The following is a 19,524-nucleotide window of genomic DNA, read 5'->3' as shown; positions in this document are numbered from 1 at the left end:
CAACAAACCTCAGCTAACCGTAGCTGAGTAAGCCCGCTAACAAGTAAACTATTCGGGGTTGTATCCCTGTGTGTAGGCTCTGGATGTACCCCGGTGCGATGTCACAGGGTGGCACACAAGGGGAAGGGGGGGCTTCCGTCTGGGCTGGCCGCTTGGCTGTGTGTCTCTTTGTGGCCAATCTGTATACATGTTCAGCATTAGGTTAGCATACAGTACCTTAAACCCTGTATGGTAGGGTCTCGAGTGTTTCTGTTCGCATATATTTCAGGAGTCGATGCTCTTATTCCTGCAGCTGTGGTGTAATTCCGGGTGCAGGCAGTTGCTGGTCTGGCGGTTCAGGACCCGGCCGGGCACAGGGTGTTCTGTTTCTGTTTCTGTTGCCCCTCGTTCTCGTCCAGTCTCCCTCGATGTGTTGTTCCGCTCATCTCCACGCCCCTGTGGGGTCGGTGAAGTGGACTGTTGTGCCTCCATTGTAAATTTTAAGTTGGGCAGGGAACATCAGGCCGTATTTCACCTTGAGGGATTGTAGTTGTTTTTACAGTGGGTCAAACGATTGTCTAGCCTTCTGCACTTCCCTGGTATAGTCTGGGAAGAATGCGATTTTGGATCCATTATAGGTGAGGGTGCCTTTCACTCTTGCGGACTGTATCAGTGCATCACGATCACGATAGTTCAATAGTTTGGCGATCACTGTACGAGGCGGGGCGCCCGGAATTGGACGACCCGTCGGCACACGGTGGGCTTGTTCAATGGAGAAGAAATTGGAGAATGTGTTTTCTTCAAACATGTCTGTAAGCCACTGTTCCAGAAATAGCTCCATATGTGGGCCCTCCGCTTTCTCCGGCAGTCCCAGGATCCTAACGTTAATACGCCTGGACCTTCCCTCGCTCTCATCCACTCGCTCCTCCATGGTTTTTAAATGTGTTGTGACTGTGGACAGCTGCTGTTCTATGTTCCTTATCCCATCTTCCGCGCCGGAGATGCGTTGTTCTGCCTCACCGGTGCGCGATGTCAGCTTCTGGAGGTCATGTCGCAGGAGGGAAACGTCCATGCTGATGCCATCCATTTTCTGCTCCATGGAGGCGCGCGAGTCAGCTATGGCCACCATGATGTCCTTTAGTGATATCATGCCCTCCGTTCCCGCCATCGTGTCTGTTTGGTCTTGTTCTTGCTCTGGTTGGCCGTTAGTTGTCGGCGTGGTAAATTGATCTATCCTGCTCTGGGATATCAGTCTTTTGGATTTGTCTTTGCCCATGTTGAATGCCAATGTGTGGGTATCTCAGTCCGGGCTGCTGTAGCGGCGTTGGCGGCAATTCTTTTAATGTCACGGGCTCCCCTCACCGGTCTCGACAGCAGGGCAGTCCTCTGTGCTCCACCCAGCGCAGCTCCTTCCCGGCTCTGTCGTGCGGGGGCTGACCCGTACTCGGGGGGCCGTTTCCTTTTGTTCGCCGCGGTGTGTGGTGGGCGACCCGCTCGCCTTGTCTCCCCAGCCAATTCACGGGCTCCTCTTCACTGACCCCGGCCCAGCCGTGCGGGGCGTGTGGTGGGTTTCCCGCCCGTCTCGCCTCACCAGCCAAAGCCTCTCCGCAGACCACACGGGGGCTGCCGCCCAACAGCTCCGTTGATTTATGCAGGTGCAGTGGACAGATCGTTTGTGTTGTGGTCTGTGGGGGGATAGTCGCGGATCTCCCTCAACGCGACTTCCCGCCGTCCTGCTTCACTCCGGTGAGCGCAGCCATTTTCATCGTGCGATGCCACGAGCGTGTCGCCTCCTTCCCGCCGCTCTGAACTCGCTCAAAACGATGCGTTTTAGCCTGCAATTTTCTCATGTGCGCCGGGGGCGCTTGCCTTCAGGAGGGTATGCATTTTGGGCAGATTTGCCACTCGTAGCAGGTTATTTATTCAGGCTATTTGCTGCGGCCGCCGGAGCGCCAGGAACTCACGTCCTCATCGTCCCGTTGCTGGCCACGCCCCTCCTTCAATTGATTATTAAATAAATAATTAAATGTAAGTAAAGATCTAATAATTCTGTCATGTGACTCAGAAAGCTACACAATCGGTATCGTCTGACAGCAACATTCATAACCAAGTCTCTAAAGGTCGACTTCACCATTGTGTATGTAATCCAGTGTTGGATCATGTTATATAAGTACTATAATTGCAGCAAAAGAACAATGCTCAAGACGTTCAATGCTCAATTAATCCACCTTGGGAAATGTAATAACCAAAAATTGAGCAATACATCTTGTGTTCACAAATAACACTACTGAAATGCAAAAAAACAGCCTCTGGCTCAACAAATGTGGGACAAAAATCCTTACGCTCAGGTAGAACCAGCCTCAACTCCTAACTGGCCTCATGCACTGGACCCCACCAAAAAGCCAGTCCCCGAACAAAAACATCTGCCAATCATGCTTAATGCAATACTATTTTGGGGGTCTCGGATAAATGCAATCCAATTTTTAAATAACTTTCTAAAAAAAACTTTATTTTTTCAAACAAATTCATGGTGGACATTGTCAGAACACTTGCACCCACCTGCCTTTATTACAGAATAATCTTATAATACATAACACCTCCAATTACTCATGAATAAAATAATCTTAGATAATAAAAACATACCATGCTGCTGGCAATCTGTATAGTTCATCATCAACAATACACATGAATGTATGAATATCCATAAAACATTTACAATAAAAACAACACAAAAATACAAGAAAGAATGTATTGCATACAATTAATTCTGTTACAAAAGATTATCTCTAAGTCTCAAAGCTATCCTGAGATAGGTCAACCATGTCCATGCAATCAGCTGTGTTTCTGTCAATAGTAAATGAGAAGACATAACAGGTCTACATTGTACAATATTCAATCTTCTCAATACAGGGACTACAGTATTCCTTCTAATCGATGCATAAGCAGGACAGAAGAAAAAAAAGTCTACTAAATCCTCCCTCTGCGAGTGAACATTCAGTATCAGATACGATGGGTGTTGGCCATTTAGCCGTGACTGCTCTCAGGGGTAGCATATTAAATCTTCCTCTGGTGATAATCTAACATTCTTGTGCGAAATTAGACCATGTTAGATACTTGTATAGATGAGTTGTTGCAAGAATGACCGGACAGGGATTTGCCTTTCTCTTAATCTATCGTCTTTCATCGAGGAGATTACCTCTTTCAGTCTTTCCTTATAAACATAGAGAAACAAAGTAAGATAACCATGGGATTGTAGAGGAATTGGGCTTGTACGATAGGGTGCGAATTGGACTTGATTGAATTGAAGTTGCTTTTCCATTCTCCTATATCCTGAAACAAAGTATCAAGGTTCAAGTTGGAATTCATTTTCCTAGAATGGCAGTCCCAATTCAATATAGATTGCAATGATAGGAGGGAACAGGCCTCCAGATAAGGTGGGTACCAGGCCTGTTTACGCATGAAAATCTTGCAAATACGACAGCTTTATTATTTTCCTGGGTACATTTACGCACAGGTTTAGAGCAGAGGGCAGTGCAAAGGTCAGGTTACTTTATAGAAACTAGGAGGCTTCTTTATGATTTTTATCTACATGGATGTAATTGCAATCCACCTCTGAAACAGAATGTATTTCTCTGAAGCTTTTCAAAAAAAGAAACTGCACACTGTGATAAACGGAATGGTATATTTCCATTGAGCTTTAGATGCACTGTGCATCATTTCCTAGAATTTTAGAGAGTGTAATTATATGGAAAACTAAGTTGCAATTAAGAATTAATAAATATTTTGTAACAAATAATGTTTTTTTTCCAGTGACAGCAAACCAGTATTGCACAATTGTATTTTTCAGAGTTCTGGTGCTGTGTGCATAATCATACAGAGGCAGATCATTTTTACACTGATAATAAATTTACACTGTAATTATAAGTGTGTAAAATGATGACTATGCACAGTCTAGATTACATCCATTCAACCTTGCAGCCAATGGGGTACATTACTATAAATGGTCAGTGGCAGCAGAGTCTTTGCTCAAGGGTGAATGATTGTCATTACATCAATCACAGGTGTTCTAGCCTCTCAAATCTTCAAGACTACAAATAAAACATCCAAAACCTGACTCTCCGGGAAGTGCAAGCACTGTTCAAAAACAAACCAATGAAAGTTACATTTGTAATTGAAATATAAACTCAGCAAACCCTGTCCCTGTGATAATCCAGATAGGTATTTAACTTCATGTAGTGCATCCTAATGGTTCGTATAACATCTAGGTACTGTGATTATTATACCTCAGTCGATACTCAGTTAACCGACATCTGAAGGATGTTAGCCAATAAGATAGCTCAGCCGGTTGAGCACTCATTGCTGCAATCTGTGCGTGATCTGTAGGTTGCAGGCTCGAATCCCGGCAAGTCCAACTCAGCCTTTCATCCTTTGAAGGTCGATAAAGGAGTACCAACTTTGGTTTGGTGATAATTGTGATAAATATGTTCTATGTACAGATCCTGGCCAAAAGCGCTATATAAATAACCATTTGATCATTAGATCAGGTGTAGAATTTAGCATGGAGTAATTGCCTCTCTGCACTGTTGTATCATAACATTGGCATACCTTTAGGTAGTAATAGCTCCAGAAAATGAAGACTCATTAAACATCAAATGACAATTCTGCTATCGAACCTCAAAACACACAATACAATTCATGTTTGCTTTACTATGTAATTGGCTAGCTTTTTGAGATTTCAACATTTAAATATATAGAGGAGAGATCAAATGGCCAGACCTTAAAAAAATAATGAAAGGAGTATTCTGTCACAATGCAGAAATCTGCCGTACGGTAATGATTTCCATACAGTTTGTGCATGAGTCGGCTGGATGTCACATACATTTTACTCTCTTGCAAAGGAGAAAAGTCATTTTTACTCTTAAAATCACATTTACTCTCAAAGTTTAAAAACAGGCAGTAAAATACTCCCACCTCAAAATCTTATCTGGAGCACTGGGAGGGAAGACCCAATAGTTTTTAAGAAACGCATTCTCTTTGATCTGCATATTTATCATGTTCAAATGACCCCAAATTCCTGCTCCATACTTTGCAATCACTTTTATTTTAACCTCATATAACTTGAGCACCAATTCAATGAGAAGACACGTTTACAAATCTGCAAATCGAGAAATTCCCCCGTCTTGCCGGACGTGTTTTAGAAAGCGGTTTCTCATAGTGCCATGTGTCCATTGGCCCATTAATGTACAAAGAAAAAAGTAGCAGGGCTACCACTAAGCCTTGACTAACACCAGTGTCTATGGGAAATCAGGAAGTGTATTGGCCGCCACCTGCCCGAGTGAACTCATGCCTTTGATTCTTGATGTATAAGAATATCTGCAATAGACCTTCAGGGCAGTGTCCATGGTCTGCAAGCACTGCCATAATTATGTCTACTAACTTTATCAAAGGCAGTGCTGAGGTCCATGAATGCAAGATAGATATTTTCCTTCTTTTTATATAAATAGTTCACAATAATCAGATATAGGTTCAGTGCTTTTTCACTTGTTCCTAGGCCTTTGTGAAATTCCAATTGAAATTTTATCAAGATGTTAGCCTTATCCAGCCAGGATTGTAGCATGGCAATAATCACTATGCCCAATATCTTGGACTCGGAGTTTAAGAGAGGTATAGGCTGACAAGAATTAGGGATTCCTCTCTGTCCCTTTTTATACATAGGGAAGAATATAGCATATCTCCAGGATTTAAGGAATCATTTTTGCTCCATAAAGACATTAAACATTACTGTGAGCAAAAGAACCCAAAACTCCTAAAGAGCTCAACTGATATTCTATTCAATCCCAGGATTCTAATGAACGTCTGTTAATGCTGAGCTGTTGCTACTTGTATAATAGTAAATGGTTTTTGGTCTAGATTAGGTCCAATTATGGGATCCATTCTTAATCTCGGATTGTCATTTCTGGCACTGTATACGTTTGAAAAATGGGAACCCCACACAGAATCTTGTACATTGGTGATTATTAAGTCAGATTCTGACAGGTGTTTGGGACCGTAGTTAACCCTTTCCCAAGAATATCTTGAATTTGCCTGACCTAATGCAAGTAGCAGCTCTTCCCAAGATTTGATATCGAGTTTGGTTTTGTGGGTGGCTATCGTTTTATTATACATATCTCAGTTCTTTTACTTTTCAGGTGACTTAAGTAGAGAAAGTAAATGACATTTGGCCACTCTACAAAAGTCATCAAGCTATCCAAATTTCGGTGTTTTATTTCTTGAAACTCTCGATTCAAAAAAGAAATGAGCGGAAGTATTTTTGCATTAATTCCAGATATATTTTCCATGCTAAATCAGGGTCGACAGCATTTTATAATAGAACATTAATCAACAATATATTAGACCTTATTATCTCCTCTGAAACATTTGCATCACAGACCCTATCCCATCGAATTCTTTTTTTGGAAGTTGAGATAAAGGCTTGTCAGTATGTGGTAGTAAATAGAGTGAATAGATAAAACAAAGGTCACTCAATTACCAGAGCTATCACAAAATGATCACTATACAAGCTGCGTATCACCCTAAAATCCAACACCCAGTGCCATCTGGAGACTTTATGACCTTTAGAGGTAAGACTCCCAGGTCTACGATTGAGTATGATTGAGAAGTCTGCCATTTGCGGTCCTTATTCGCCATTCCATAAGGCAGGTATAACATTTAAGGTCATTGGCACACATCTTTCGGTCGAACATATCCAAAGTCAGTATATTATGTACTCGATCCTCAGCTTCATCACACAAATTAGATAGGGGGTCCATGGCCTATCTTTAGATTAAACCCACCCCAATGATGCGCCAATGCCGGACTCACCTTGAGAGTCTATCAAGGTTTCAGTATAACATTTACGATCCATCAAGGCTGTGTTATCAGATTCTTGTTTGTGTCCGTTATAAAAATGACCTAAGTATAACAGAGGATTCTCTTTGTCAGTTGATAGGGATACAAATGGCAAATTCAATAAGTTGGTAGAAATAATAGTAATGCTTAAGTCAAGGGAAGTTATATAAGTATCCTTAATCCTCCTATACATCTGCCAACCTGCATATTCTTGTGCATTCTCCATTGGGCCTGCTAAAGCACAGCTCCTTAAATACCTAATGGAAGCTACACCCATTGAAACTGTTCAAGTAGGCAGAGATTGACCAATAAGGGCACAATCTACAGGCTATGCCAATAAAGCCTGCTCTGGAAGGACAAGGTTCAGGTTATTAGGCGCAGACATAAGTAACGATATATGCAAGTACTGGAGACAGAAACATGAGGTCTTTCCATTCAGGAGGTCAGTGATAAAACCCAGTTCCAAGAATAAAGGCTACCCTTCCTTATGAACAAACACCTCTAAAATGTTTTAATATATGTGTATGGGTTGCAGCACTTGTCCATCTGAAAAAGATGAAGACTTACTTTGACCTCCCCCCTACATCTTACCCTTTTGGCTCTCTAGAGTGACGTCTACCCTGATGCAGTGCAGTTCAAATGACCAATGAATAAATAAGCCCAAAGTCCTAAAGCATTTATTCCAGCCTACGCCCTATTATCTCTCTAATGTGTCAAAGAGGCATGGAGTTAGGTCTCTGCAAAGCATACTCCTTTATAAATGAGTGCAATAAGCTGGTTACTAATCCAGTTAATGAAAACACCTGCGCCTATTATTTGAATGCTAGTCCCAACCTCACACACAGCACAACGGCCCAAACAGTGTTACTATTTGTCAATGGGCCTCATTAGGAGTATGGCGGTAAGGCAACAACGGCCCCGGTATCCATGCCAGCACAGTTGTGACTGTACTGCCATACTACGAGTTCTGCTCGAGCCCCCTATGGGGGCTCAAATGGGAATGGGGACGTACCGGCTCCGGCACCCGTGCAAGGGGAATTACCGGGTCCGCCGAGGTCGGAATGGCAACCTCCAACCTCGTTATGAGGCCCAATCTCTTTCATGCAAACATCCTGCAGATGGTCACGTAGTAACATAGCAGTGAGGGCATCCATGGAGAAGGTTCTGGGCGCAGAATGAATACATGCAGTGAGAAATATTGGAATGGAGACCTACCTGTGACTGGTCTGGGTGGTTTGATTTTCATGATAAGCGTCGGCGCAGCCAGCTTAACATTATCTGCAATGGGAGCTGGGGTCACCTAAAAAAAGCCCAAACAAAAGCATGATTTTAAAATGACTTTGCATGAAAGCATTCATAGCAGGAGAAAGGATTAACTCTGGCGTAGGTTCTATTTCACCCCCTCTGTTAGGGAACAATGGCAGTCTGTGACAGGGCTCTGCAATCTTTGGCCCGCCACACGTTTTGGACTTGAGCTCCTATATGCACCAGGCAGCAGAGTCAATGGTGAGGGATCATGGGAGTCATAGACCAATACATCTGCAGACCCGCAGGGTGACGTCCTGTCTATGCAATTAACAAATGAGGCTCGTAAACTATACAAGATTACCGAACACCATCAATAGGAAGGCAGGTTCAAAAACAAACGGAAAAAAAAGCTTTGACTGTGTAATGTGAGAGTAGAAATGTATAAGGTATCGCCGCCACCCCCACGCCCCTCCCCCCCCGGAAATGCAGAGCTCACCTTTGTGAATAGGATGACCTGTGCATTATTCACAATCGCGCAACTCAGAAAAACGGCGATTGTAATGGTAGCATCTGTAGGCTTATTAGTGGATATTTTTAACAAGTAAACTGGTAAAGTGCATAGCGCATACAGATTTTAGAACTGAAAGTAGAAAACGCATGTTTGGGCATAGGAAACCCGCAAGAAGTGATCAATGGGAAATATAACAAAAATCAATTTCCTCACTCATTAACGTTCTTTCCATGTCCAGGACATACGAGTGCAAGCATCAGGTGCCAAAGAGAATGCTATGCCACCACAGAGCATGTTGCAGAAGCTGTGCACCAGTCCAGAGACAATTTGCACAGTAGTTGCACTTGGAAAACTAGACATGAATATGTAAACATGCATTAAAACAATTGATAGTTACACTCGGGCAATATTTGTAATAGTGCAAATGCGGTGCAAAGTTTCTGTAATATGGCTTGTGGATACTCAAGGAAACCTTTGAAGAATTAGACGGCTGAGTCTGAGTGGGGTTGGATCTGCTGTGCGACAAATCCTACTTTTTCTTCATACAAATTTGAAAAGTAGGAGTACATTTTAAGGAAACAATTCAGAAACAAAATTGATTGAAATGGGGATTGAGGTCCATATTGCACCGCGCATTGGAATACCTTTACATATTTTACAAATGTCTCTGAAATCTAAGTTTACTTTCTCAGGGGCTTCTGCTCCCACCAGCACTCCTGGCAATGCAGAGCTCTTAGTATCTGGCTTTTCAACACAGCAGACTTGACTCTGGAAATGTTCCTTGCCTCACACTGAAGAAATGTCCTAAAATTACTGAATTTCCACTCCCCAGCCTCCCCCCTACTCAAGACAGTCTTGACTAGTTCAACGGTCCTTCTCCCTAATACCAACCGTTCTTTCCCTGTTGGCGGAACAACGTGACGGTGCTCCTCTGAGCTTGAGTTATACAGACATGTCAAATAGCTTTCGATACACCACCTCCATCTCTCTGCTTTCCATTGCTGAAAGTAGATTGCAACATTAGATTTATTTCAATTATTTGGGATTAAAGATGTGCAGAACTTTCAAATGTCTGCGGGTCCAGCCGCAACATGATTGTGCTTGAATTTGTTTGTGTGTATCTGACACGTGTTTGCAGAGCACACGCGCCTGAGACTTAACTTAAATCACCTGCTCCTTCCCACCAAACAACATGTTGCAAGTTCGTGCTCCTTCCTTTCTTGGAGCGTAATGGTTTTCAACACACACAAGTTCCTATAATGGTTTGCAAAAAAGAAATAACATATTCCTCCTCGGAACGTAATGGTTTCACAATCACAATGTCCCACATTTCGAAGCATAATGTATTTGCACAAGCAAACATATCCCTCATTCGAGGCATGCTAAAGAAACCTCTACATGCAGCCGTACCCCCGACCACAACATCAATACCGTTATGCAAACCAGCACTGTGCACTTAGCTTTTTGTCCGGGAGCCCCATGGGACTACCCGGTCGAGAAGGTGTAGAGCGTTGGGAGCTGGCAACCCGCTAGTCACCGCTGCATGGCCTGGAATCCTTTTGCTCGTACCCAGTGCTTCGGCGTGCCGTTGCTGCTCCCCTGGAATCCTCTCCTCAAACGGCATAACTACCTGTGCTCACAAAATAATCTGCACCTGGCACGGGCGGACGGAAGTTAATAAGCAGGCTGTAATTACTTCCAGCTGCCACACCGCACGAACACGGCAAACAACAAGATTTCCTAAGTACTGCTGGGAAATGCAGTTTCAAAGGCTAATCCAGTCCTACACAGCCTTTCACTTCACTGACATACACTTTCCTTTTTCTTTTTTTATGTATTAGTTTCTGTAATAATAGGTCAGATTGTCGGAAGTGGCCAGTGTGCGTCTCGGATTGGTGTCTGGTGTGGCTTGACAATCCGTGGCACATCGACAACGATGCTTCAAGGTCTGCTCCTCCAGTCTTGCAGTACAGTGAGAACAGGACTGCAGTGAGGCCAGTGTGAGCTGCTGTGCAGCGGAAAGGCCTATTTTGAGTGGCGCGACCAGAAAGACGTGCCCCGTGAGCCTGGTGTATGGAGTTTTTCCCATGGCGTCCCAGGCTCCCTGGAATAGAGGGACCGAGTGTTGTGCTATAGACATGCAAGTTCCTACGATAAGGGGGCGTACCCAGAGTGGCTGTGAACTTTTTCAGCGACCAAATAGCACGCTACGGGTTAATGTCCTCGCTAAATTTTGGTATTTGCCTGTCCAAAGAAGTGTTGCACAGTGACTTTGAGGGCTCACCTAAATAGAGGTGGATCCTTTGAGCTGTGACTCCTGAAGGGGGTATATTAATGGATTATTAAGTGCTGGCGTGACAGTGACTGTGAGGAATTGATCCCTCTGAGCCGTCTGTAGCCTCGTGAATCTCTTGGTTAGACAAGGGGAAAACACTACACCCATGACCTCAAACTCTCAAATTAGCAGCCTGCTCCTGCTCCTGAGGTCATAGAATTTGGACACCTCCAACTCCCTCAAAGATGTATGGATATACTTAGGGAAGCACCATCAGACATTGCTACTCCAGCAAATGGAAACGCTTTGTCATCTGGTGCAATGGCAAAAGCATCCTATTGAATGCACACCAACACATATTGTCCTGTACCTAACTCATTTGCTAGATTCAGGCCTGGTTTTCAATTCCTTAAAAGTCCACTTAGCTGCACTTTCAGTATACACCACGTCCCAGAAGAAGGTTTTGTGGTGGAAAGTTCCAGTAATAAAGGTATTTATGGAAGAGGTAAAAAGACTTCATCCCCCTAATTCCATCCCTGGCTGGACCTGAGCGTTGTATTTACTAGACTAATGGGGCCTCACTTTGAACCTATGCATAAGGCTAGTCTTAAAGCACTCACCTGCAAGACTGCCTTCTTGGTGGCAATCACATCAATAAGGAGAGTTAGTGAACTGCAAGCCCTTTCAGTTCAAGACCGAATTTGTCACGATTCACAAGGATAAGGTGGTCCTGAGCACTCGCCCACGATTTGCGCCTACATTTATTTCAAAGTTTCATGTCAACCAGCCCATAGAACTACCCACCTTTTTCCAGAACCCCCCTTACGTGGCAGAAAGAAGCCTCCACAAACTAGATGTGAGGAGAGTGGTTGACTATTATCTGGAAAAGACAAAGCCACTAAGAAAGACAAATCAATTCTTCGTTTCAGTGGCAGCTGGTAGAGAAGGGGACCCTGTCTCTAAAACAGCTATTTTAAAGTGGATCGTAAACTGCATCACACTGTGTTACATTCTTGCCAAGAGAGATCTGCCCTTCACGCCTAGAGCACACTCTACTCAGGGCACAGGGGTTACCATAGCATTCATTGCAAATGTTCCTCTCAAGCCCATTTGCAAAGCAGCAACCTGGAGTTCTGTACACACCTTTACACAACACTACTGCCTAGATACACACTCTAGGTCTGATTCTCAGGGCGGACAAGCAGTGCCAAGACATCTCTTTGTTACTGTTCCTTCACACATCCCACCACCATCTCTGTGTACTGCTCGCTAGTCTATGCACAACTTGTGATTCAAGGCAGATTAACAAGCGCCAGAAGACATGCATTACTCACCGTAATAGCATTTCTGATGATTGTATCTGCTTAGATTCACATGCGCCCACCCTTCTTCCCCTCATGGAGTAGAAGGAACAGAGACATCTTACACCTTCTCTCTTCTGTACTCACTCACACTGACCACAAGGCTCCCTCACGGCAGTGAGAACACAGTTGGAGGGACCTCGATGCGTGGTGGATTTTGGGTGCACTGCACATCACGTTAGGGATGGTGTTGCAGTCGCGCCCATGTCGGCGTCCACTTTCGGTGCTCCGCAATTGCCACTGGGTGTCGGACTGTATGCACGGCATGTGAATCTAAGCAGATACAATCATCAGAAATGCTATTACGGGGAGTAATGCATGTCATCCTGAGGAACCTTACCTTTTCTACTGCTGCATAAGACGTTTGCTCCCATCCTATGCTGACCTTTATGAACTCTTTAATAGCTAGGTATTGGACTGCTAAAGCATTAGGAGCCTTTAAGTGTTGCTAGAAAGTAGAACAAGTGTTGAATAACCATCCTTTTCCTTCCTACAGACCTTTGTCTGTGTGAATTTGCAGTTGAATGAATCTGTCATTTATCCTAACAAATGCAAGTGTGCGGTACTACATTTTAAACCGAAGTGTCACTACTGTCATTTTCTGTAACAATTGTAAGCAAGCAACTACTATTGAAGCAGTCACCTTTGAAAAGTATTCTTTATTTTCTTTCTTTTAAAAAAAATGTTATTAGTGTTTGGTTTATCACAAAACTTTCACATGATTTCTATAAAACAAATCAGTTCTTCAATTCCTCTTCACATAACTACCAATTCCATATAATATACAGCATACCACCTGGATAAATATTACTGGATTAAAACAGAGAACTTCTCTTTAAAAAGAAGAAAAAGGAGTGAGTATATTAGACAAGGACTCTACTCCTTTCATCTGTTAATAACAGAGAAAAAGAGAAAGGAAAAGGATGCATCATCACATGAAATCGATCATGGGAATATTTCCTTCCAAAATTTGATAACAAAAATCACATTACTTTGTTCCCCCACCAACATCAAGTTCCACCACTCATCAGCTTCCAGGGTAGATACACTACATGTCAGCCCTTCCATATTTTTGTGTCTTATACCAGGTAATGCTACACATTCTACCATCAGGTGCTTCGATAATTCAATTGAACCAGGCTCCTCACAAAATCTACAGGTGGGTTCCTGAATGTCCAGCTGTCTATGATAACAGAACTTCCCTCATAGGAAGGAGATTCAGTCACAAGTGCATAAACATATCTCTAAACCTAGGACAGAGGAACTTCACCAGATAACACAGCAATTGATTTATCGACCGCCTCTCATTGTAGACAGCCTATACACATTTCTCTTTCCTCGGGTCTCAATCCAGTCATTTGGCAATATTTTCATTTTCACTTTTTCAGAGTTATTTTTCAACACATCTATCTGCAAATCAAGAAATTCTAACAATGACTACATTTTAGTTTCCAAGCTTCCAGCAAACCACTCTGTTTCACTGTCTGTCTATTAGTATTTCAACAGTTGCTAAAATATCATTCATTACAGATTCACGAAATAACTCCAAGAACTTCAGAGAACTTTGGACTGGAGGGACTGGAGTGCCAATTCGTATGTTATGGTCACTGGAAAGCTAGGAGGCAAATAGAGTACCCTACGCCAAAAGGTAGCTTCCAGAATGTCCCACAGTTCCCATGATGATGGATTTAGAGGCGTTTCTATTCCATACATCAAAATGTGAGCAACCTTCTGTTTGTAGAAGGTAACTATTGGGTATATGGAAAATGTGTCATATTTCTTATGTAGTATCAGCACTTGCCGAGCACCTTTAACCTTAATGCCATTACCCATTCAGGTACTCTAATACTGCAACTGATCAGGACTCCCAAATATTTTTTGGAGTATACCTGGTCCAATTTCGTTGCCCCAAGTATAGTTTAAATGTGCCTTTGTTTTCCCTGCTGAGAGCATAGTTGTAGAGGGTTGTCAGTTTGGTGATCTTGTTGCTAATTTATTTTTGGGGGGGGGACCAGGGAAGCTGCCACCCATGGCCATTTCTCATCTTCTCGATGGGCGGTAAGTTTATTAATTTGAATCTCGGTCACTCTTCTCTCATTGTTTTTTGTTGAGTCAAATCTCACTGTTATCGATGGCTGCACACCATCCCCAATCTCAATTGGCTTGCAGGTTAATGAAGGATGATTAACCCAAATATTATATCTGGCCCAATTTTGTTGCCCCCAAGTATAGTTTGAATGTGCCTTTGTTTTCCCTGCTGACCACAACATTTCATTATTTTTGTTTTTTTTACATTAATTTTTAGGTTGTTTCCCTCTATGATTTGAAGCCTTGTAACCTCCGCTGAAGACCAATCAGTGTCTTATCAAGCATTACCAAGTCATCGGCATACATGACCCACAGCACCAGTTGGGCATTCAGTTTTGCCGGGTATGGAACAATGCACTTGAATTTCACTCTGAATATTTTCCAAATCCGACAGATAAAGATTGAATAGTATCGGGGCTAGAGGGCATCCCTGTTTAAGGGAACAAAAGGTCTCAAATCTTTTTAGAGAGCGCTCCTTCACCAGACAATCTACCTTGCATCGTCGTTGCTGAATACAGTGATTTGTTAGCATCAATTAGGTCCAAAGACACTTCCACTTGAACAATTCTTGCCACATTTTCTCTCTGTTGATACTATCAAACGCCTGTTCCAAGTCTATAAAGACCAAGTTTATTGGCCTTCAAGGCTTCCAGCTTTATCAGATTCAGTTAAAAAAAAGTTCATGTTGGTTCCCACACCCTTAACAAAGTCTGTCTGTCTAGTATCCATCCTATTGCTCAACAAATCCAAAGATGGGCGCCCAAGTAGACCCTTTCTAGCCGGGTTTAAATATGCAATGAACCAATCACATAATGGAACCTACGGTAGCCAAATCTCCTGAAAACACAGGATATCATATTTTGCTAGAATGGAATTACCCTCCATAAACAAGTGGGAAAAACCTCTTGCATTCCAGGAGCATAGTTGTAGAGGGTTGTCAGTTTGGTGATCTTGTTGCTAGTTTATTTTTTGGGGGGGGACCAGGGAAGCTGCCACCCCATGACCAGTTCTCATCTTCTCGATGGGCGGTAAGTTTATTACTTTGAATCTCGGCCACTCTTCTCTCATTGTTTTTTGTTGAGTCAAATCTCACCGTTATCGATGGCTGCACACCATCCCCACTCTCAATTGGCTTACGGGTTAATGAAGGATGATTAACCCAAATATTATATCTGGCCCAATTTTCTTGCCCCTAGTATAGTCTAAATGTGCCTTTTGTTTTCCCTGCTGACCACAATGCCATTATTTCTGTTTTTTTTACATTCATGTTTAGGTAGTTTTCTTCTTTGTATGATTCTATAGCCTTTTGAACTCTGCTGAAGACCATTTACAGTTAAACCTTGGGCATCTTTTGCCAAAGCCAACAAACACGGACATGGATCCCCAAGTAAAGCCTTTCTAGCCACTTTTAAATTAGCAATGAACCCATCACAGCGGAACCAACCATAGCCAAGTCTCCTGAAAACACAGGATATCACATTTTGCTAGATTGGAATTACCCTCCATAAACCAGTGCAAAAAAACCTTGTATTCCAGGAGCATAGTAGTAGAGGGTTGTCAGTTTGGTGATCTTGATCCTAATTTCTTTTTGAGGGGGACTAGGGAAGCTGCCACCCATGACAAGTTCTCATCTTCTCGATGGCGTGTAAGTTTATTACTTTAAATCTTAACCACTCTTCTCTCATTCGTTTTTGTCGAGTCAAATCTCAGTTATCGACGGCTGCACACCATCCCCAGTCTCAACTGGCTTAGGGCTTAATGAAGGACGATATATCGGCTGTCGTTCCTTTAACACCCGACAATTCGTTTCACTTTCCACCAATGCTTTCTTGTTTGAAATATGGTAATCCAGTGTCGGGCCAGGCATATTTCTTAAAGGGCCCTCTAATAACTCAAATCCCAGTGGAAGAAGATATGAGGCTGCTTCTAGCAAAGCCATTTTGACTGGTGTCGAGGATAAGTGCAAAATAACCCAATCTTTTCTTCTACGAACTGAACAATTTTTATGTCATCAGAAGCAACGAACCTGAGCTTGGGAATATGGTGTAGGAACTTTAAGACATTGCTAGATTTTAGTATCAGCCCATCCTCAGTTATCAATGGTCGTTCAATCACTACCATGTTTCAGGTTATCATGATGTAACAAGGTTTCCGTAAAGGAGATGTTACACTCACCTGGCTCCCACAGAGGCGTCGATTGGAACTGGACAGCTGCGGTCTCCACAATTGTGACGCGTAGGGCCGAGATGACGGACTGGACTGGCCCACCCAGCTTCGTTTTCTTGGCCTGTAGGAATATTCTCCTGCAAATGGAGAAAGGGAATTAGCCACCCGTGAAGTTGAACGTAAATCCCCTTACCCCCTCTGTTCTCTCCACAGATCACCTTTGATCTCCCCTCTTATAGTCTCACCTGATGGTTTGAAAAGGTGAGCTCTCCATTCTGCATTGAGCGCAGGGGCGCGTTGATAACCAGTTGCTTCACTGGCTCGAAGGAATTGGTGAGTTCCAGAACAATATTGACTCTGAGATTCCCGGCAAGACGCCGTAAGTATAAAGTTTGTAAGAGTTCAAATGCCTGACTTTCACTCTTGTCCGATTCCTTGCAGGTTGCAGCTTGACCCTAATGAAGAGTTCCTCATGGCAACCGGTAGTTTTCTGGTAAGGATTTGTATTTTCCAACACAGTTCGATAAAATAATGTCAATATGTAACCTGTTGCTTTCTCCCTTATTCAGGCGCTGAGAGAAAGTATGAAGTCTTGGGGAATAATACCTCCGACGGTAAAATCAGGTAAGTCTATTGTGGTGAGGAGGGTTCCCCTTGTTAGTTCCTTTGTTTCACCTTGCTGTCCTTTTGTTTCCCCTTAGGGGCTGGGGTTCGGCAAAGATGCAGTGGAAGCTGCGCCGACCCGTGAAGAGGAATAGTACCCCAGTGGTAAAATCAGGTAAGTCTATGGGAGGGTAACTAATATTCCTCTGTGTATTCCCTTGGCTCACATTGCTGTTCTTGTATTCTCCTTAGGTGCCAGAGTGTGGCGGGAACATACAAGAGGATGCGGTGGAATGTGAAGATGCTGCGAAGGCCGGTGAGTTCAGCGCGGCGCTGCAGCAGGTGAGGCGACGCGCATAAAATAACTTCTTTCTTCCAGCTCGAAGGCGCGATGGATCGGGAATTCAGGTAAGGATTAAAGGTATTGCTCTTGTTCTAATCTTTTCTCCTTCTTTCTCCCTTTTTCTAGGAGCTCCAAACTCGAGGCGGGCATGGCAGAAGGCTGGATGCAGACTTGCAGGCACGGTGAGCGTTACGCTGCTGGATGCAGAATAACGCGAAGCGTGTGCTACTTTTCGGGCGCGGTTTAAATAGCCTCCAAAGTAGTCCCAGGTAAGTATTCCTCCCCAGCCCCGCCCGAGTAAAAAATAGTCCCTAAGTAAAGTAGTCCCTTCCAAGCCTCTTTTGGCTTGGAGCTCTTGCAGCATGGTCTGCATCAGGTAAGTTTTAATCTATGAGCCTGGCGCCAGGACTGACTTTCCATATGAGCCTGGCGCCATAGGTGCCAGGACTGGACCCAAATAGCCCCTAGCAGGGGTTGTTGGGGTTGCTTAGGATAACTTGATGCCTGCTTCCGGGGTTGCTGGACGTGGTCTGGGTCCCCGGGGGTAGGCATCATGACAGGAGAAGGCTTTCGATTTATCCTGCTTTCTTTCTCTCTGAACAGTATGATCAGTCCCATCTGAGGACCTATTCAGAATAAGCAGGTGTTCCTCCTCAAGAGTCAAAAAAGGTTCTGTCAACATATCTTGAGATTTAGACAAGGGGGCATTTCTTTTTGTAGAAGTGCCAAATATATCCCTTTCTTCACCCTTCTCCATCGTATTTCCTCAACCATCTCATCTTCTAGAGTAGACAGTTGATCCTTCTTCCCGAACTCCTCCTCAATTAAATAGACTGACAGATTCAAGAGAGTATTGCTGATTTGTACTTCAATAAATTCAGAGAAGTCACCTTGGTCTTTCGTCTATCAAGATCATTTTTGACTGACCTTCATTTGAAGGTCTCCCATCTGTTAAATCGGCACATTTAGTGTGTTGGCCGGAGGAGTTTTGAAGTTTGTCAGTAATGCTCTTGATCCATTTGATTTAGGTTTTTTTCCCCCAATTGCATGTTCTTGGACTTCCTTTGATGTTTTCCATTTTTTGCAGGCATTTTTGATACTTTGTCAAACATAGGGAATCGCTTTTTTAGCCCGAATGAATTGTGTTTTAAGGTGAGAGGCAGGGGTCAGGGGCAACATGTTTTCAACATCAGGAAGGTTTGTGACAATTTCATCTCACTTCGGGATTATGCTCAATATTTCTCCGCTCACTATTGGGTTTGGGAGATATTTAGCTTGAAGGCTTGAAAGAACTTCCCTCTTGTCTCGAGAACTCTAATTTTTCTTAGAGAGGGATCAGTTATTTTTATAACTATCAGCATACTTGGCCATTTCCTTGTTCTTAATTCTCGTGGGCTCAATAGTTGCAGAATTCGTTATCAAGTCTACTGAAGGTGATACGCACGTTTTATTTCACTATTCCATGATTTATAGAGCTAACCATTTAATCGATTCCAAGATTGAAGACATCATGGTCGTCTTATCAGCTTGTTACCCTCTTGCCAAATCAACCAAACACGCTTGCCACTGAACTGACAATTCAGCTTCCTTTTCTAGTCGCAATTAAACCCTAGTAGTGAATGACTGTAGAAAAATCTCTAAAGAGTGACTCATGGCCAGTAACGCAGATTGATCCTTTAGTGACCTGCTCTCTATATCCAGCCCCAAACCACTAATCTGGACAGACCACTTTGCCATCCCTTTCTCTATCCACACACCAGCCCCTCCTCCAACAGCTGCCGCTGCCTCCACCTTTGACCACAAATGCTGGAACAAAGTCAAGATACTTCCCGACCTAGCTGATGCCTTGCTACTTCGTCCTCCTGCAACACTGTCCTGTGGCAGACCATTAACCATCAAATCCTTAGAGTCTTGGCTTAAAGAAGCACTAATCCCCCTCATCCCCTTGCGCCCACAGCCTCCGTCCCCCAAATGGTTCACTCCCCACCTGAGGACATTCAAAAAACAAAATAAGTCTCTTGAATGCAAATGGCGAGCATCTAAAACTGAGCTCAGCAGATCC

The 19,524-nt window shown here is 43.4% G+C and overlaps 1 protein-coding gene across 1 annotated transcript in view; it reads right to left on the bottom strand.

Moving 5' to 3' along the window:
• WDR93 (WD repeat domain 93) overlaps window positions 1-19,524 on the bottom strand; it is a 640,373-nt gene that overhangs the window by 237,124 nt on the left and 383,725 nt on the right. The window contains exon 8 of the mRNA XM_069624316.1: window positions 8,083-8,167. Coding sequence (XP_069480417.1) covers window positions 8,083-8,167 — 85 coding nt within the window. The remainder of the gene's footprint in view (window positions 1-8,082; window positions 8,168-19,524) is intronic.

The sequence above is a fragment of the Ambystoma mexicanum genome, chromosome 11 (assembly GCF_040938575.1).
Source record: "Ambystoma mexicanum isolate Mex_15411 chromosome 11, UKY_AmexF1_1, whole genome shotgun sequence".
Lineage (NCBI taxonomy): Eukaryota > Metazoa > Chordata > Amphibia > Caudata > Ambystomatidae > Ambystoma > Ambystoma mexicanum.
Note: the sequence above shows the minus strand (reverse complement) of the source record. Positions and strands in the feature narration are given on the sequence as shown.